Below are 17,785 nucleotides of genomic sequence, written 5' to 3'. Positions count from 1 at the left end.
GGCTGCAGTTTACATTTTTCCAGTGAAATTTGTGTTTGTCTCCGCCCACTGATGACTTGGCATTGCCCAGGTATGTATTTGGCTGGTGTTGGCTCCGTCCACTTTTTCTAACCCTAACACAAAATTACTTAACGACCAAGTTTGTGAGCTTTGCGGTCTTTGGCATCAATAGTTTGCATTGAAATAAAATAAATCTGATTGGCTGTGGCTCCACCCCTTTTCTGAATTTAAACCCCAATCACCCAATGGCCAACTTTACCAGGTACAGGTGATTAACAGTGCAAGAAAGGCATCAATTAAATTTTCCCCTTAAAGATTAATAGGTAGATTTTGATTGGTTTTTGTAGGCTCCACCCACTTTTCTGAATATTAATCTCAGTCACCCAGTGACCAACTGTGCAAAGTTTGAGAACCCTACCATTAATAGTGTAAGAATTGCTGCAGTTTACATTTTCTCAGTGAAATTTGTATTTGTCTCCGCCTACTGATGACCCGGCATTGCCCGATTATGTATTTGGCTGGTGTTGGCTGTGCCCACTTTTCCTAACCCTAACCCTAACACAAAATTACTCAATTACTCAATGACCAAGTTTGTGAGCTTTGCGGTCTTTGGCATCAATAACCTGCATTAAAATGAAACAAATCAGATTGGCTGTTTGGGGCTCCACCCCCTTATATAAATTTAAACCCCAGGCACGCAATGATCAACTGTACCAGGTTTGAGTCTTGTGCCATTAACAGTGCAAGAATGGCAGCAATGAAATATTCCCCTGAAAAATCAATAGGTAATTTTTGATTGTTTTTTGTAGGCTCCACCCACTTTTATGAATATTAATCCCAGTCACCTAGTAACCAACTGTGCAAAGTTTGAGAACCCGACCATTAACAGTGTAAGAATGGCTGCTGTTTACATTTTCCTAGTAAAATTTGTATTTGTCTCTGCCCACTTATGACCCTGTGTTGCCCGCTTATGTATTTGGCTGGTGTTAGCTGTGCCCACTTTCCTAACCCTAACACACAATTAATCAATTACTCAATTACCAAGTTTGTGAGCTTTGCGGTGTTTGGCAACAATAATTTGCTTTGGAATGAAACAAATCTGATTGTCTATTTGTGGCTCCACCCCCTTTCTGAAATTGAACCCTAGTCACCCAATGATCAACTATACCAGATTTGAGGCTTGTGCCATTAACAGTGCAAGAATGGCAGGTTTGAGGCTTGTGCCATTAACAGTGCAAGAATGGCAGAAATATTCCCCTTGAAAATCGACCAACTGTGCAAAGTTTGAAAACCCTACCATTAACAGTGTAAGAAAAACAAAAGTTTGCTTTCTTAATACAGAAAGAATTTGCGATAATTCAGGTTGGAGTGAGCTTGAGATGTCTCCCAGTGCATCACTGCTGAATATATGCAAATTAACCATTGTTACCCTTAGAAGCTAAACACACCTCCAGAACTGCTGGAATGCAATGATGTGTCAATTTGTTAATTTGTACAGAGGCATAATAACCCAACATGCATACAGACTGTTTTGGATTGTTTGATCCTCATCAGTGCATGGCATGAATTAATTTGGCTCTATGCAGTAGGACTTGTAACACCGAGAGGTACAGACTAACCAGAGAACTCATGGTGACCCAGAACTCATTAGAGTGTGTAAGGGACTACAATGGTCCTAAAAGCCCCCTTACTAAGATGTTAAGAAAAACAAACGTTCGCTTTCTTAAAACAGAAAGAATTTGCGATAATTCAGGTTGGAGTGAGCTTGAGATGTCTCCCAGTGCATCACTGCTGAATATATGCAAATTAACCATTCTACCCTTAGAAGCTAAACACCTCCAGTGTAACAGTGTAAGAATGTCTGCAGTTTACATTTTCCAGTGAAATTTGTATTTGTCTCTTTTTGGTTATGGGAATAAAAAGTATCCTATACTTTATTCCAGGTAATGTACTATGTGTGTGCCAAATTTCATTCAAATCCGTTCAGCCGTTTTTGCGTGATCAAGTAACAAATATCCAAACATCCAAACATCCAAACTTTCCCATTTATTATATTAGTAGGATATATACACACTCACATATGTATACACTCACACACACACACACACACACACACACACACACACACACACACACACATATATATATATATATATATATATATATATATATATATATATATATATATATATATACATATACACACGCACACACATATAGACACACACACATATATACATATATAGACACACACACACACACACACACATATACACACACACACACATATGTACACGCACACACACACACACATATATATATATATACACACACACACACACACACACACACATTTATCGTTTTATGACTTACATTTCAAAACGATATTTATAGTTTAATGGAAGTCATAAAACGATAAATATCGTTTTTAGTGCGGCGCCATTTTTTAACTCATAAAACGATAAATATCATTTTATAATGCAAATTAATGCGGTGCCATTTTTACACTGTAGGCTCTGGCGCCATTTTTAACTGATCCCATTATACAAGCTATACACTGACTACTTCTTTGTTTCAAAGTGTCATATCTTCAGTGTTATCTCATGAAAAGGTATAATAAAGTCTGTACAGAAATGTGAAAGGTGTACTCACTCCAGACACTGCTGGAGCTGAAGTGATAGAGTAATACTCTATCACTTTAGGATCCCCAAGAATGGCATTATATTTGCTTTACAAAACCAAAAGTAAAGCTCGGAATGTGACTGACAACACTAATACATGCGGCATACCGGTCCATGTTCTTGAAGATATTGCATTTGTTGTCCTTAGCAGTGAGCTGGAAGGCCAGCGCGGAGTGGTGACTTTCTAAGACAGCCGTGTCATTGTACAGGAGGGCCAGTTCACTGCCGGCATTACACAGGAATGAGTTGGTTCGCCCCGGGTGATCGACGTCATGCACTGTGGCAGCTATCAGAGCCGCTACCTTGTCCAACTCATCAAGGTGTGCCTGAAAAGAGAATCTGCAGTGGTTAAGCATTCAGCATTACACAAATGGTGCAGTTATCAAACCCAACTCATAGCTTCACTTCAAACTGCCACCTACTCCATAAATGGTATTAACCTTACAATTTCTACTTCATAAAGACGGAAGCAAAAAATAACCAAAAAGTGATATTTGGCACCGAATTTATTAAGTTGCTAAGGGGTTGACCGATAAAAACTTCTCATTAATTATCTCAAACACAAAAACAGTCACGGATACTGTGATCTAGCCTGTATCTTCCTAGGGCAAATTGAACGGAGGGGAACCAATCAACTTACTTGGACATTTGTGTTAAAAATTATTCAACCCCCACTGAAATTGAGTGTTTTGGCCAGTTTGACATTGATTTTGATCATTTCAGTCATCTTGTTTACAATGTAAGTCAGACAAATATAACATAACATTTATAATGAAATAACCACAAATGTCTTTTCTGTGCTCACATCATTATCAGTTTTATTCAACCCCCAAGTGACATTCATTCTTAGTACTTAGTACAACATCCTTTTCCAGTTATAACAGCTTTTAAACGTGAAGCATAGCTTGACACAAGTGTCTTGCAGCGATCTACGGGTATCTTAACCCATTCTTCATTGGCAAAAGCCTCCAGTTTAGTCACATTCTTAGGCTGGTGCGCTGCAACTGCTTTCTTTAAGTTTTGAACACAACTGTATGTTTATCACCACCACAAACTAGCAATTGGGGGAGAAACCGTACAGTATAAAGACTCTGTAAGAAACCTTGGGGTGATCCTGGATGGAAATCTAAAACTCAGGCAGCAGGTATCAGCTGTCGTCAAGTCTTCCATCTAAGAAATATAGCGAAAATCAAACACCTTATCCCAGCTGAAGACCTACCTGCCCTGGTTCATGCATTTGTATCCTCCCACCTAGACTACTGCAATGCCCTGTTCATTGGATCTACAGATAAGGTTCTGCGCCCCTTACAGCTAGTACAGAATGCTGCAGCCAGACTCCTGGCCAATGCCCCCCGCAGCTCACACATCACCCCAGTACTGCAAACTCTTCACTGGTTGCCAGTAAAATGGAGAATCAATTTTAAGATCTGCCTGCTAACATTTAAAGTTCTAAACCACATGGGACTCAAATACATAGCGGATCTATTGGAACTTTATATGCCCCTTCACGCACCCTCCGCTCTGCCAACAAGATGAAGCTGGTTATTCCCAGGATACACTTGGTGCTTGGTCCTTTTTCTATGCAGCCCCTACTCTATGGAACTCACTTCCACAATCAGTACGAGAGGCTCCTTCTCTGGACAGCTTTAAAAAAAAGCTAAAAACTCACCTCTTTTCCCTAGCCTTTGAGACTGCATAATGCAGGGTCACAGCGCTTTGAGTCCCCAGGGAGAAAAGCGCTATAGAAATATTATTGTTATTGTTAAGTCACACTTCTCACTCCATCCTACAAATTATTTTTTATAGGGCCATTTAACATGTCACAGTGCTAATCCCCAGATACCACACTTACCGAATAATCTGTAAAAAGAGTGAAAAGAGCTTTTTGCTGTTTTATCGCTCTATGTTAAAAATCCCCTGAGTAAACTTAGCAGCAGTGGTGCCAACTCCACAAATAAACAGCTGAAAACTGGAAGAGGAACTCTAGTCAAAATAACATAATGCATACAATTACTTATTTTTATAATATTTGTTTATAGATTATTATATATAGATTATTTTATAGATTATTTAGTCAGTGTGTGCCCTTTGTAAAATCTTTCCTAACCCAAATGAACATTCTGAGATTTATCACAGGTGACAGCATCTTAAGTACAGAAGTACAGGCAAGAGATCTCTGCAGAATGTTAGTTTACTGAGAGTTCAAGAGCCAGTAGAAAGGATAAGAGGACTGGTCTACCAGAATGCTCAAGGAAGGGGGGGGGGGGGGGGAGAGAGAATTCCGCATAACAAACTTCAGCTAAGCCTCAGTGGGAGGGCGAGGCTACATGCCAATATACAGGATCTTCTAAAAAAAATTAGCATATTGTGATAAAGTTCATTATTTTCTGTAATGTACTGATAAACATTAGACTTTCATATATTTTAGATTCAAATACACACAACTAAAGTAGTTCAAGAGAGAAGAATCTGTGAGAGAATCTGTGGGATATTGTGAAGAGAAAGTTGAGAGACGCAAGACCCAACACTCTGGATGAGCTTAAGGCCGCTATCGAAGCATCCTGGGCCTCCATAACACCTGAGCAGTGCCACAGGCTGATTGCCTCCATGCCACGCCGCATTGAAGCAGTCATTTCTGCAAAAGGATTCCCGACCAAGTATTGAGTGCATAACTGAACATAATTATTTGAAGGTTGACTTTTTTTTTAAAAACACTTTTCTTTTATTGGTCGGATGAAATATGCTAATTTTTTGAGATAGGAAATTTGGGTTTTCATGAGCTGTATGCCAAAATCATCAATATTAAAACAATAAAAGGCTTGAACTACTTCAGTTGTGTGTAATGCATCTAAAATATATGAAAGTCTAATGTTTATCAGTACATTACAGAAAATAATGAACTTTATCACAGTATGCTAATTTTTTGAGAAGATCCTGTACAGTAATATATACAGTAGCTATAGGAAGTGTTTCTGATGCTGAAACCGGGATATTTATCCTATTTTGGTTCCTGGACGTAGTTTCTACGTCCAGGAACCATGCGCGTTACCGCGCGCTCCCGGCCGCGGATTCGGTAGCCAGGGAATCAATGTATCGGGCTACTGTGCCCGATCATTGATTCCTCTCCTCCGCTGAAAAAGCGACAGCTTCTCTCAGAAGCTGCACCTTTTCTGGCCGTTCCCTTCCCGATGCGTCACTGTAAGCGTATGTTACGCTTAGAGTGACGTCATGTAAACAAACTCATGGCTGCCATCTTGTGGCCAAAAAGTAATACTACACCTGTAAAAAAAAAATAATTTAAAATTAACACACATTTACATTATAAATCTATTGTTTACCTCACACCCTCCCAAAACTACCCAAATAAAATGTTTACAATAAAAAAAAAAACATTACAATAAAAAAAAAAAACATGTAAATATTTACGGTACCTAAGGGTCTAAACTTTTTAAATATCAATGTAAAGATGAAATATTTCTACATTTTTTTTATTTTAAACTTGTAAATAGTGATAGATGCAAAACGGAAAAAATGCACCTTTATTTCCAAATAAAATATTGTCGCCATACATTGTGATAGGGACATAATTTTAACAGTGTTATAACCGGGACATATGGGCAAATACAATACGTGAGTTTTAATTATGGAGGCATGTATTATTTTAAAACTATAATGGCTGAAAACTGAGAAATAATGAATTTTTTCCGTTTTTTCTTATTCTTCCTGTTAAAATGCATTTACAGTAAAGTGGCTCTTAGCAAAATGTACCCCCCAAAGAAAGCCTAATTGGTGGCGGAAAAAACAAGATATAGATCAGTGCATTGTGATAAGTAGTGATAAAGTTATAGGCTAATGAATGGGAGGTGAACATTTCTCACGTGAAAACGACGGAACCTGAATGGGTTAACGTAAAAGAGGGTGTCCTGAATAATTTACTAAAGTCTACTATATGTTGTTAAAGGGACTCCGAGCAGCTCCGAAAGCTCTCTTTCTCCTCTTTCTAATGATATATAAACCGCCACCCTACGCCTTTTAGTTTTCGCTATTTTGGCGATTGAAATTGCTGCGGCCGCGATTTCGATCACGAAAATAGTGAAAACTAAAAGGCGTAGGGCGACGATTTAGGGGTCGTCAGAAAGAGGAGAAAGAGAGCTTTAAAATGATATCCATCTTTCCATAGTTACATTGTATTACACAGGGCGACTTTTTCTGCTCAATGGAGCTGCTGAGAAAAACAAAAGTTTGCTTTCCTAAAACAGAAAGAATTTGCGATAATTCAGGTTGGAGTGAGCTTGAGATGTCTCCCAGAGCAACACTGCTGAATATATGCAAATTGAGAGCCAAATTAATCCATGCCATGCACTGATGAGGATCAAACAATCCGAAACAGTCTGTATGCATGTTGGATTATTATGGCCATGGCCGGCCCGCTCATGAGGCGGGGTGAAACATTTGCCTCAGGCGGCAAACTTCAAAGGGCGGCACCCGCCCGGGGGGGCCGGCCGCCGAGCCGGAGGGGTAGCGGGCAGGTCGGGGGTATTGGGCCTAGCGGTGGGGAGGGGGGTCGGACCCCCCCTCCCTCGCCTGGGTCCCCCGATCTGCGCTCCCCTCCAGCCTGTAATTAGGAAGCTGCTGCCAGATCGTAAGAGGCACGGGCGGGGAGGACTCACCTTTTCCGCGTTCCAGCGAGCGCTCCACTGACGTCACTTCCTGCATCGCCGCCCACTGTATTGTAAGTGGACGGCGATGCAGGAAGTGACGTCAATGGAGCGCACGATGGAACGCGGAAAAGGTGAGTCCTCCCCGCCCATGCCTCTTACGATCTGGCAGCAGCTTCCTAATTACAGGCTGGAGGGGAGCGCAGATCGGGGGACCCAGGCGAGGGGGGGGTCCGACCCCCCTCCCCACCGCTAGGCCCAATACCCCCGACCTGCCCGCTACCCCTCCGGCTCGGCAACCGCCCCCCCCCCCCGCACCCACGGACGGGCGGGGGGGGCGGCAGCAGCTCTGCTAAATTTGCCTCAGGCGGCAAAAAGTGACGGGTCGGCCCTGATTATGGCTCAGTACAAATTAACAAGCTGACACATCATTGCATTCCAGCGGTTCTGGAGGTGTGTTTAGCTTCTAAGGGTACAATGGTTAATTTGCATATATTCAGCAGTGTTGCTCTGGGAGACATCTCAAGCTCACTCCAACCTGAATTATCGCAAATTCTTTCTGTTTTAGGAAAGCAAACTTTTGTTTTTCTTAACATCTTAGTAAGGGGGCTTTTAGGACCATTGTAGTCCCTTACACACTCCAATGAGTTCTGGGTCACCATGAGCTTGCTGGTTAGTTGGAGCTGCTGACTTTGAGAAAAAGTCGCCCTGTGTAAGACAATATAACTATGGAAAGATGGATATCATTTTAAAGCTCTCTTTCTCCTCTTTCTGACGACCCCTAAATCGTCGCCTTACGCATTTTAGTTTTCTCTATTTTCGCGACTGAAATCGCGGCCGCGGCAATTTCAATTCTGTCGACAGAGGCGCTATATGTGCTACCTGAGAGCTACTGTTTTGTCCCCTGTTTTATTGCCTGATGAAGCGGGCTTGGTCCTGCGAAACGCGTTGCATCTATTGGGGTACTAATAAAGTGTTTATTTATGTCAGACAAGTAGTCTAGTCTGCTTTCGGAGGTAAGTCCACCACTGCCTCCCTAGCATATTTTAAAACTTTTTTTTTTTCAAAAATTTTTTATTGAATTTTTCATTTTTGAAAGATACGATTAAGGCTAACAGTATGGCCAAATAGTATCATAACAGACAACAAAACATTGATCAAATGTCATACAATAAGAGGAATGATAAATGTAACATTGGTCAGGTATCCTGTGAAGGAGGGGGTGATAACAAAATCCTAACGTAAACAAGGGAATAATGCATGCTCAGAAAATTGTGATAGTAGTGTGACCCAGAGGACCATGTCCAGCTATCTGGGATCATTATGTGGATAATTATTGTTTTTATTCTGCTGGCGCCTCTGTTCATCAAAGTCATTATAGTGTCCACCCTTGGTGGAAGGGGGACCCACCCCTACCTTTCTTCTATCTACGGAGAGCGACTTCTTAACCCTGAGTGAGGACAGGTCTAATCTCCTCACCTGCATTCACAGAGGTTGCCTCAGCGGTAACCCTTGTTTGTGAGTATAACCTTCTCACATTACATTATCCACCATTGTCCTGAGCATACTACACCATATTGGGCTCTCGGTGTCTTTTTCTAATGTGTAATGAAGTACATACTTTTGTTACTAATGCCAACCTTTGGCAGGCTGTATCCTCCATCCCCTCCCCCTTTAGTCCATTGTAAGTCCCGTTAGTAGGCCACGACTAGTACTATTAAGGGTATTTGAACTAGAAGGAATGACTCTCGGGCATTAGGGACGGATTTGTACTCTTTACCGCCCAAGGCCACTGTCACCAGCCACCCCCCTTCAGTATAGCGAGATGACCCCTCCCCTCCAGTATAGGTAGCCAGCTCGCCTTCACACCACAGCAGCCATCAGTGTCACTCATTTCTCTAGTTGTCTCCAGTGCAGAAGCTTCCTCTTCCTTTCCGTCTCTAGTGCTGCCCAAGTCCATAGCCGCCAGCCACAATGCAAACGTGCACAGAGAGCCAGGTGGCTGCTGCACAGGCGGCTAGCAGCAGAGTACCGCCGTCAGGCGCTTGCCTGATCTCCTTGCATTGCAGCATTTGCAAGATTGCAAATGCTGCACCAGTTTAACCTGCTGCTTTGGTGCCTGTCACGGAATAGCCGTGAGAAACGCAGGTGAATCTAGAGAATTCACAGTCGCTTTCCTGATCGCTCCCTGGCGGATCTGTGCAGTCATGCAAGCGATCCGAAAACGACATTTTTGTGTTGTTTTAAATCCAGAGATCTGTTCCCCTGTGAGCCAAAGCAGTCCCCTCACCCCTCATGAATGCATCACCACTCAGGAATCTCGCACCTGGCAGGGTTCCCTGCAGGGCCTAGCTCATTCCCCCTACAGCAGATGTCCCCATGAAAAGGACCAGGAAACTGGCTCCACAGGGGGGGCCATAGAAAGCCAGACGATTCGGCACCGGGCAGGGGCCATAAGAAAGCATGGGTGGTAGGATTTCCTGTCAGCATATGAAAACCGTATGTCGCACAGCTATAAAATTCATATCGTCTCGTTCGGTAAAATCTGGCCATCGTGCTGATATGAAATTCATTGGGATAGACTGGCCGATTATCGAGATATGAATCTTCTCAGGAGCCTGACCCGCTGGCTTAGCCGTGTCTGATGTCATATTAATCTGTATTTTCCCACAAGTATGAAGCTGTTACTCTCCTAAATATAACGTGTATGGTTCAGGAGTTACAGCATTTCATAAGTTTAGCCCTAAAAATCTCTCAGAGGGAATGAACTGTCATTGGTTGGTGACTCAGAGGGGCTGGCACGGCCACACCCCCAAACCAGCTTCATCAAAAGCACCTGGCCAGCAGGCGGGCAGACGTTTTCCTCCCTTTACCATCTTCATGACAATCTGCTGCCAGCCAGAGGACATAGGGCTGGTGGCCATTTTGCTGACCTATCTGAACAAAGAACTCTAGGAACTTGAAACCGTTTTGCTTGAACTTGATTGAAAACCAGAACTCTGATTTTTCCCACAAAAAAGGACATCTTTCCAGGAACTAAGTATTTTTCTCCCTTCTTTTATTTTCATACTGGCTATCACTGTTTTCATAATTGTTGATTTTAAATAATTGTCTGTATATATTAATTATTTATATTGCGTGAATAAACGACTTTCCTAAGTCATTCACTGTTCCGCTACTCTGCTTATCAGCACACACAGAAATGATCCCGGGTCTCTGAAGATACGCTACTGTTTGTTTGTTGTTGGCTAGACAGAATATCGTGTGTTTAACCATTTTATTCGCAGGATTAGTCAGTCAGTTAGTGGGCCCCACGGTCCCATAGTAACCGCGGTGGTGGCAGTTTACTCTGAACCAGTAGGTGACGTTGTAATCACCCGTGTCTCACAGGCTCCCTTCGGAGTTGTCTGCGGCTAATTCTTAACGGTTCCTGCGCATTGACTGCGACCAGAGTTCGCACGATCTGTGCGCTGGCACCGTTTAGAAGGCTAAGTGCGGTCAGCCACTGAGGGCTCTTGTGACAGTGGTAGGCAGCGGTGAGACCTGTGTTGTGCTGAAAGTATCTGCGATAGCGCTAGCGCTATCGAGAAACGAACTAATTCGTTGGTGTAGCTGGAAGGCAATATATTTTTTATATATACAGAGAGACTGTGTAGCCAGTACCCCTCCCCAAAAGTTTTATTTTATTTGGCATGGAAATGTCCGGGAACTACCAGAACATGTGCCTAGCAGACCTGGAAAATCTTTGCGAAGAGAGGGGCATTGGCATCCTCCGCAAGACAAAACGGGACCTGATGGCCGACTTGTCCAGATGGGATACCCAGCAACTGCGGGAGCCGGGAGTGTCCGCTGAGGTGGATACCAGCCCATCTGACAATCAAGGGGAACCAGAGGCTGAAGATCTTAGGCGTACAGAGGTTGAGCATCCTGCGGGCCCTGTTGCAACAGTTACGCCAGAGACTGTCAGTATGGACCCCAATCCCAGAGTTTCTGACATTACTCGCCCGGAACTGGCCAGTACTGGACTGTCCAGGGGTGCTGACCCGGTAATGCAGCAGGCATTACAAAAGCTGATGGAGACTGACCTGGACAAGTACATGCAGTACATGGAAGCACGAGAGGAGCGCCAATCTGCCGAGGCGCGGGAGAGACGACAGCATGAGCTCAACATGGCAAAGGTTCAACAGGCCAGCCGGAGTTCACCGCCCAGCCTCCCTGCTGAAGGAGCTGCAGCACCCGTAAGTGCAAAATTTAAGTTTGCTAATATTGAAAAAGACACAGACATTGACTTGTTTTTGCGGTCTTTTGAAAAAGCATGCCGTCAGTATCGTCTGTCCCAAGACCAGTGGGCCAGACATCTGACACCTTTGCTGCGCTACAAAGCGCTTGATGCCTTCGCAGAATTGCCTGCGGAGAAGGATAATGATTATGCTGCTATAAAAGACGCTATCATTACTAAGTACCAGCTGACGCCAGAAGCCTATCGCAAAAAGTTCAGGGCCTGGCAGAAAAAGTCTTCTGATTCGTACCGAGATGTGGTCAGCAGCTTGCTCACCACACTCCGTCAGTGGACTCTAGGCCTCACCAAAGGGTCTTATGGCGTCCTGGAGGACTTGATAGTCCTCGAGCAATTTCTGAACATTTGCCCTGCTGATGTACGACAATTTGTGTTAGAACGCAAGCCGGCTTCAGCAACTGTCGCTGCAGACCTTGCTGAGACTTTTGCCACTACCCGGGTGGCTGATACCCGCAGAACTGCCCCATCCAGCTGGAGAGGAGGTCAGCCCAATACTCTGGCAGACTCTCCTGCCCCTGTGAGCCGTCCGCCACAGAGGCCACCCAGCGCAGCTGCTGCACCCAGGTCTGCAGCCCCTGGAGAGGTCACCTGTCACTACTGCCACAAGACGGGACACATGAAGTTCACCTGTCCGGAGCGGAGGCAGACCACCCCAGCACCTGGACCACCCGCACCTCGCCCGCGGCAGACACCACCCGCCAGCGTACCCCAACCAGGAGCCGCATCCAACCTGATGTTTGCAAAGGGGACAGGGAACTCCCCCATCACAAGCAATCACCAGCTGGTTACTGTGAATGACCAGCTTGTCACTGGTTTCCGTGACACCGGAGCAGATGTCACTCTGGTGCGTGCACACCTTGTCCCCGCAGAGGCCATCATTCCTGACCAGTACCTCACCCTCACTGGAGTGGGGGGCACTCTTTCGCACATTCCCCAAGCCCGGGTGTCCATCGACTGGGGGGTGGGGGTCCACGAGAAGGTTGTTGGGATCCTGGACCAACTGCCGGTCCCTGTTTTGCTGGGGACCGACTTAGGCACGCTGGTGTCGTACTATGAACCTGCACCAAGCCCTGTGGAATGCCAGGACGGAGACGGACTCTCTGCCCACACCCAGGTACTTTGCACACAGGGGGGAGGTGGGTTGAACGTGCCCAGTTCAAGGGAACCTGTGTTTGATGTACAAGCTGTCTGTGATGAAAATGTTCCTGTTACTGTTATTAATGCTTGTAACAATGATGTAGGTGATGCCAATATGTGCCATTCTGAAGGTATACCTGTGCTAGCGGTAACACGCAGCCGTACTGCTCAGAACCTGAGCTCAGAACAGGTGGAGGAGGTTCCGGCCTCCTCCCCCTCCTCTGACCACAGGGATGGTACCCTTCAGCCACTAGCCTCATATGCCACGGGCCAGCTGGCTGAGAGTGAGAGTGCTGCATTTGTGCAAGCACTCCAGACTGACCCTAGCCTCGAGGCCCTCAGAAAACAGGCTTCTGAGCCCCTCACAGACGAGGCTACATTCAAGGTATACTGGGAAGGTGGGAAGTTGTACAGTGAGCCTGTACACCCCACCGAAGGTGAAATGGGGATGGGTACCAAGTTGCTTGTGGTACCTAGTGCCTTCCGGGGGCATGTGCTGAAGTCCGCACATGACATTCCCCTGGCCGGGCACTTGGGGATCCACAGGACACTTGATCGTATCCGGGGACATTTCTACTGGCCTCAAATGCGGATAGATGTGACGAACTACTGCCGCTCATGTACCATTTGCCAAAAGGTAAAAAGGGCTGGGAATCCCCGCAAAGCTCCCTTGTGTCCACTGCCAATCATAGGTGAGCCCTTTCACAGAGTGGCGGTCGACATAATTGGACCGTTGCCCACTCCCAGCAGCAGTGGCAAAAGGTACATCCTGACGGTGGTGGATTACGCCACCCGCTATCCTGAGGCCATGGCACTTTCCTCCCTGAGGGCGGACAAGGTAGCCGATGCGCTACTTAACATTTTCTCCCGAGTCGGGTTCCCTGCGGAGATGCTCTCTGATCAGGGAACCCAGTTTATGTCCGGACTCATGGAGGCCCTGTGCAAAAAGATACAGATGACGCACCTTGTCTCCAGTCCCTACCACCCGCAGACCAATGGACTGTGTGAAAGGTTCAACGGGTCGCTGAAGCAAATGCTGACCACGTTTGTTGAGTCGCAAGGTGGGGACTGGGAACGATACCTGCCTCATCTGTTGTTTGCATACAGGGAGGTGCCGCAGGAATCTACCGGGTTCTCCCCGTTCGAGCTCCTGTATGGTAGGAATGTCCGAAGACCCCTACAATTGATGCGGGAGACGTGGGAGGGCAAGGGGGACCCCACAGATGTCTCTGTAGTGGATTATGTCCTCAAGTTCAGGGACAAGATGGAGTCCCTCACAGAAATGGTAACGGAAAACATGGCCCAGGCTCAGGCCAAGCAAAAACTCTGGTATGACCGCACTGCTGGAGAGAGGTCATTTGAAGTAGGTGACAAAGTGTATGCCCTTCTTCCAGTGAGGCAGAACAAGCTGCAAGCGGCCTGGGAGGGACCCTACACTATAGTGCAACGGTTAAACCCTCTGACATACCTGGTGAACATGGGAGGCAGGAAACAGAAAGGCTTTCATGTCAACATGCTGAAGGCCCACCATAACAGGACCAAGTATGTGCTGCCAGTGTGCAGCCGGTTAGAGCAGGGAGAGGCAGACCCCCTGTTAGACCTGCTGGCTGACATACGAGATGTGGACAGCGACCTAAGCGTCAACCCACAACTCTCCTTGTCCCAGCAAGAGCAGTTGCAGGAGGTGCTCGGTCCGTACCAGCAAACCTTCTCCGGTGTCCCGGGGCGGACCAGTCGGGCAGTGCATAGGGTAGATACGGGCGCCCATCCCCCCATCAGGCAATCCGCTTACCGCGTCTCCCCAGAGGTGCAAGCGGACATGCAGAAAGAGGTGAGGGAGATGCTGGAGCTAGGGGTTGTTCAAAAGTCCTGTAGTGCCTGGGCAGCCCCTGTTGTCCTGGTCCCCAAGAAGGACCAGACAACTCGGTTCTGCGTGGACTACAGGAAGTTGAACGCCATCACCACTACAGACGCCTACCCCATGCCTCGCATCGATGAGTTGTTGGATACGCTGGCGTCCGCCAGGTACCTATCAATCATGGATCTGAGCCGGGGGTACTGGCAGATACCACTTGCACCTGACGCGAGGCAGAAGTCGGCCTTCATCACCCCTTTTGGCCTCTTCGAGTTCACGATGATGCCCTTTGGGATGAAGAACGCTCCTGCCACGTTTCAGCGGGCCGTAAACGACCTGCTGGAGGGGCTGCAAGGGTTCGCTGTAGCGTACTTGGATGACATTGCGGTGTTCAGCCCCACCTGGGAGGAACACCTCAAACACCTGTCCCAGGTACTAGAGAGGCTGGCCGCAGCCAATCTGACAGTTAAGCCGAGTAAGTGTCAGATTGGTATGACCGAGGTGCAGTACTTAGGTCACCGGGTGGGGGGTAACACCCTGAAACCTGACACGGGAAAGGTTGACGCCATCCTGGCATGGCCTCGGCCTATCACGAAAAAGCAGGTCCAGGCGTTCCTGGGGACCGCCGGCTACTATAGGAAATTCGTTCCAGCCTATAGTACCCTGGCGAAGCCCCTGACCGATGCCACTAGCAAGAAACACCCCAAGGTTATTAGCTGGACCCCCGCTTGCGAGAACGCCTTCCAAGCGTTGAAGCAGGCACTCGCGAGTGCCCCTGTGCTTCAAGCCCCGGATTTCAGTCGTCGGTTTGTTGTGCAAACCGATGCCTCTGACTACGGTCTCGGCGCAGTCCTCAGCCAGGTGGATGGAAAGGGAGATGAACACCCTATCCTCTACCTGAGCCGGAAGCTCCTGCCCCGAGAGGTAGCCTACTCCACAACTGAAAAGGAGTGCCTAGCGATCGTGTGGGCCCTACAGAGACTACAATCGTATCTGTACGGCCGCTCCTTCACGATCATTACCGACCATAACCCCCTCAGTTGGCTAAACCGTACTGCTGGGACCAATGGCAAGCTCCTACGGTGGAGCCTGTCATTGCAACAGTACGACTTTACGATCCAACACAAAGCAGGCAGCCGACACCAAAACGCCGATGGGCTGTCCCGGTGTCAGGGGGAACTAGACCCGACAGCGCCAATGGCTGCTACGGCGGATGTCTTGCTGACAACCCCCTACACAGCGTCAGGAGAGGGAGGTGTCACGGAATAGCCGTGAGAAACGCAGGTGAATCTAGAGAATTCACAGTCGCTTTCCTGATCGCTCCCTGGCGGATCTGTGCAGTCATGCAAGCGATCCGAAAACGACATTTTTGTGTTGTTTTAAATCCAGAGATCTGTTCCCCTGTGAGCCAAAGCAGTCCCCTCACCCCTCATGAATGCATCACCACTCAGGAATCTCGCACCTGGCAGGGTTCCCTGCAGGGCCTAGCTCATTCCCCCTACAGCAGATGTCCCCATGAAAAGGACCAGGAAACTGGCTCCACAGGGGGGGCCATAGAAAGCCAGACGATTCGGCACCGGGCAGGGGCCATAAGAAAGCATGGGTGGTAGGATTTCCTGTCAGCATATGAAAACCGTATGTCGCACAGCTATAAAATTCATATCGTCTCGTTCGGTAAAATCTGGCCATCGTGCTGATATGAAATTCATTGGGATAGACTGGCCGATTATCGAGATATGAATCTTCTCAGGAGCCTGACCCGCTGGCTTAGCCGTGTCTGATGTCATATTAATCTGTATTTTCCCACAAGTATGAAGCTGTTACTCTCCTAAATATAACGTGTATGGTTCAGGAGTTACAGCATTTCATAAGTTTAGCCCTAAAAATCTCTCAGAGGGAATGAACTGTCATTGGTTGGTGACTCAGAGGGGCTGGCACGGCCACACCCCCAAACCAGCTTCATCAAAAGCACCTGGCCAGCAGGCGGGCAGACGTTTTCCTCCCTTTACCATCTTCATGACAATCTGCTGCCAGCCAGAGGACATAGGGCTGGTGGCCATTTTGCTGACCTATCTGAACAAAGAACTCTAGGAACTTGAAACCGTTTTGCTTGAACTTGATTGAAAACCAGAACTCTGATTTTTCCCACAAAAAAGGACATCTTTCCAGGAACTAAGTATTTTTCTCCCTTCTTTTATTTTCATACTGGCTATCACTGTTTTCATAATTGTTGATTTTAAATAATTGTCTGTATATATTAATTATTTATATTGCGTGAATAAACGACTTTCCTAAGTCATTCACTGTTCCGCTACTCTGCTTATCAGCACACACAGAAATGATCCCGGGTCTCTGAAGATACGCTACTGTTTGTTTGTTGTTGGCTAGACAGAATATCGTGTGTTTAACCATTTTATTCGCAGGATTAGTCAGTCAGTTAGTGGGCCCCACGGTCCCATAGTAACCGCGGTGGTGGCAGTTTACTCTGAACCAGTAGGTGACGTTGTAATCACCCGTGTCTCACAGGCTCCCTTCGGAGTTGTCTGCGGCTAATTCTTAACGGTTCCTGCGCATTGACTGCGACCAGAGTTCGCACGATCTGTGCGCTGGCACCGTTTAGAAGGCTAAGTGCGGTCAGCCACTGAGGGCTCTTGTGACAGTGGTAGGCAGCGGTGAGACCTGTGTTGTGCTGAAAGTATCTGCGATAGCGCTAGCGCTATCGAGAAACGAACTAATTCGTTGGTGTAGCTGGAAGGCAATATATTTTTTATATATACAGAGAGACTGTGTAGCCAGTACCCCTCCCCAAAAGTTTTATTTTATTTGGCATGGAAATGTCCGGGAACTACCAGAACATGTGCCTAGCAGACCTGGAAAATCTTTGCGAAGAGAGGGGCATTGGCATCCTCCGCAAGACAAAACGGGACCTGATGGCCGACTTGTCCAGATGGGATACCCAGCAACTGCGGGAGCCGGGAGTGTCCGCTGAGGTGGATACCAGCCCATCTGACAATCAAGGGGAACCAGAGGCTGAAGATCTTAGGCGTACAGAGGTTGAGCATCCTGCGGGCCCTGTTGCAACAGTTACGCCAGAGACTGTCAGTATGGACCCCAATCCCAGAGTTTCTGACATTACTCGCCCGGAACTGGCCAGTAC

At 46.7% G+C, this 17,785-nt stretch overlaps 1 protein-coding gene across 7 annotated transcripts in view; it reads right to left on the bottom strand.

Annotated features, from left to right (window-relative positions):
• PDE8B (phosphodiesterase 8B) overlaps nucleotides 1-17,785 on the bottom strand; it is a 357,296-nt gene that overhangs the window by 20,903 nt on the left and 318,608 nt on the right. For all 7 annotated transcript variants that reach the window (XM_068248991.1, XM_068248999.1, XM_068249010.1 and 4 more), the window contains exon 18: nucleotides 2,790-3,007. In XM_068248991.1, the coding sequence (XP_068105092.1) occupies nucleotides 2,790-3,007 (218 nt within the window). The remainder of the gene's footprint in view (nucleotides 1-2,789; nucleotides 3,008-17,785) is intronic.

Source organism: Hyperolius riggenbachi, chromosome 1, assembly GCF_040937935.1.
Source record: "Hyperolius riggenbachi isolate aHypRig1 chromosome 1, aHypRig1.pri, whole genome shotgun sequence".
NCBI classification, from domain to species: Eukaryota; Metazoa; Chordata; class Amphibia; order Anura; family Hyperoliidae; genus Hyperolius; species Hyperolius riggenbachi.
Note: the sequence above shows the minus strand (reverse complement) of the source record. Positions and strands in the feature narration are given on the sequence as shown.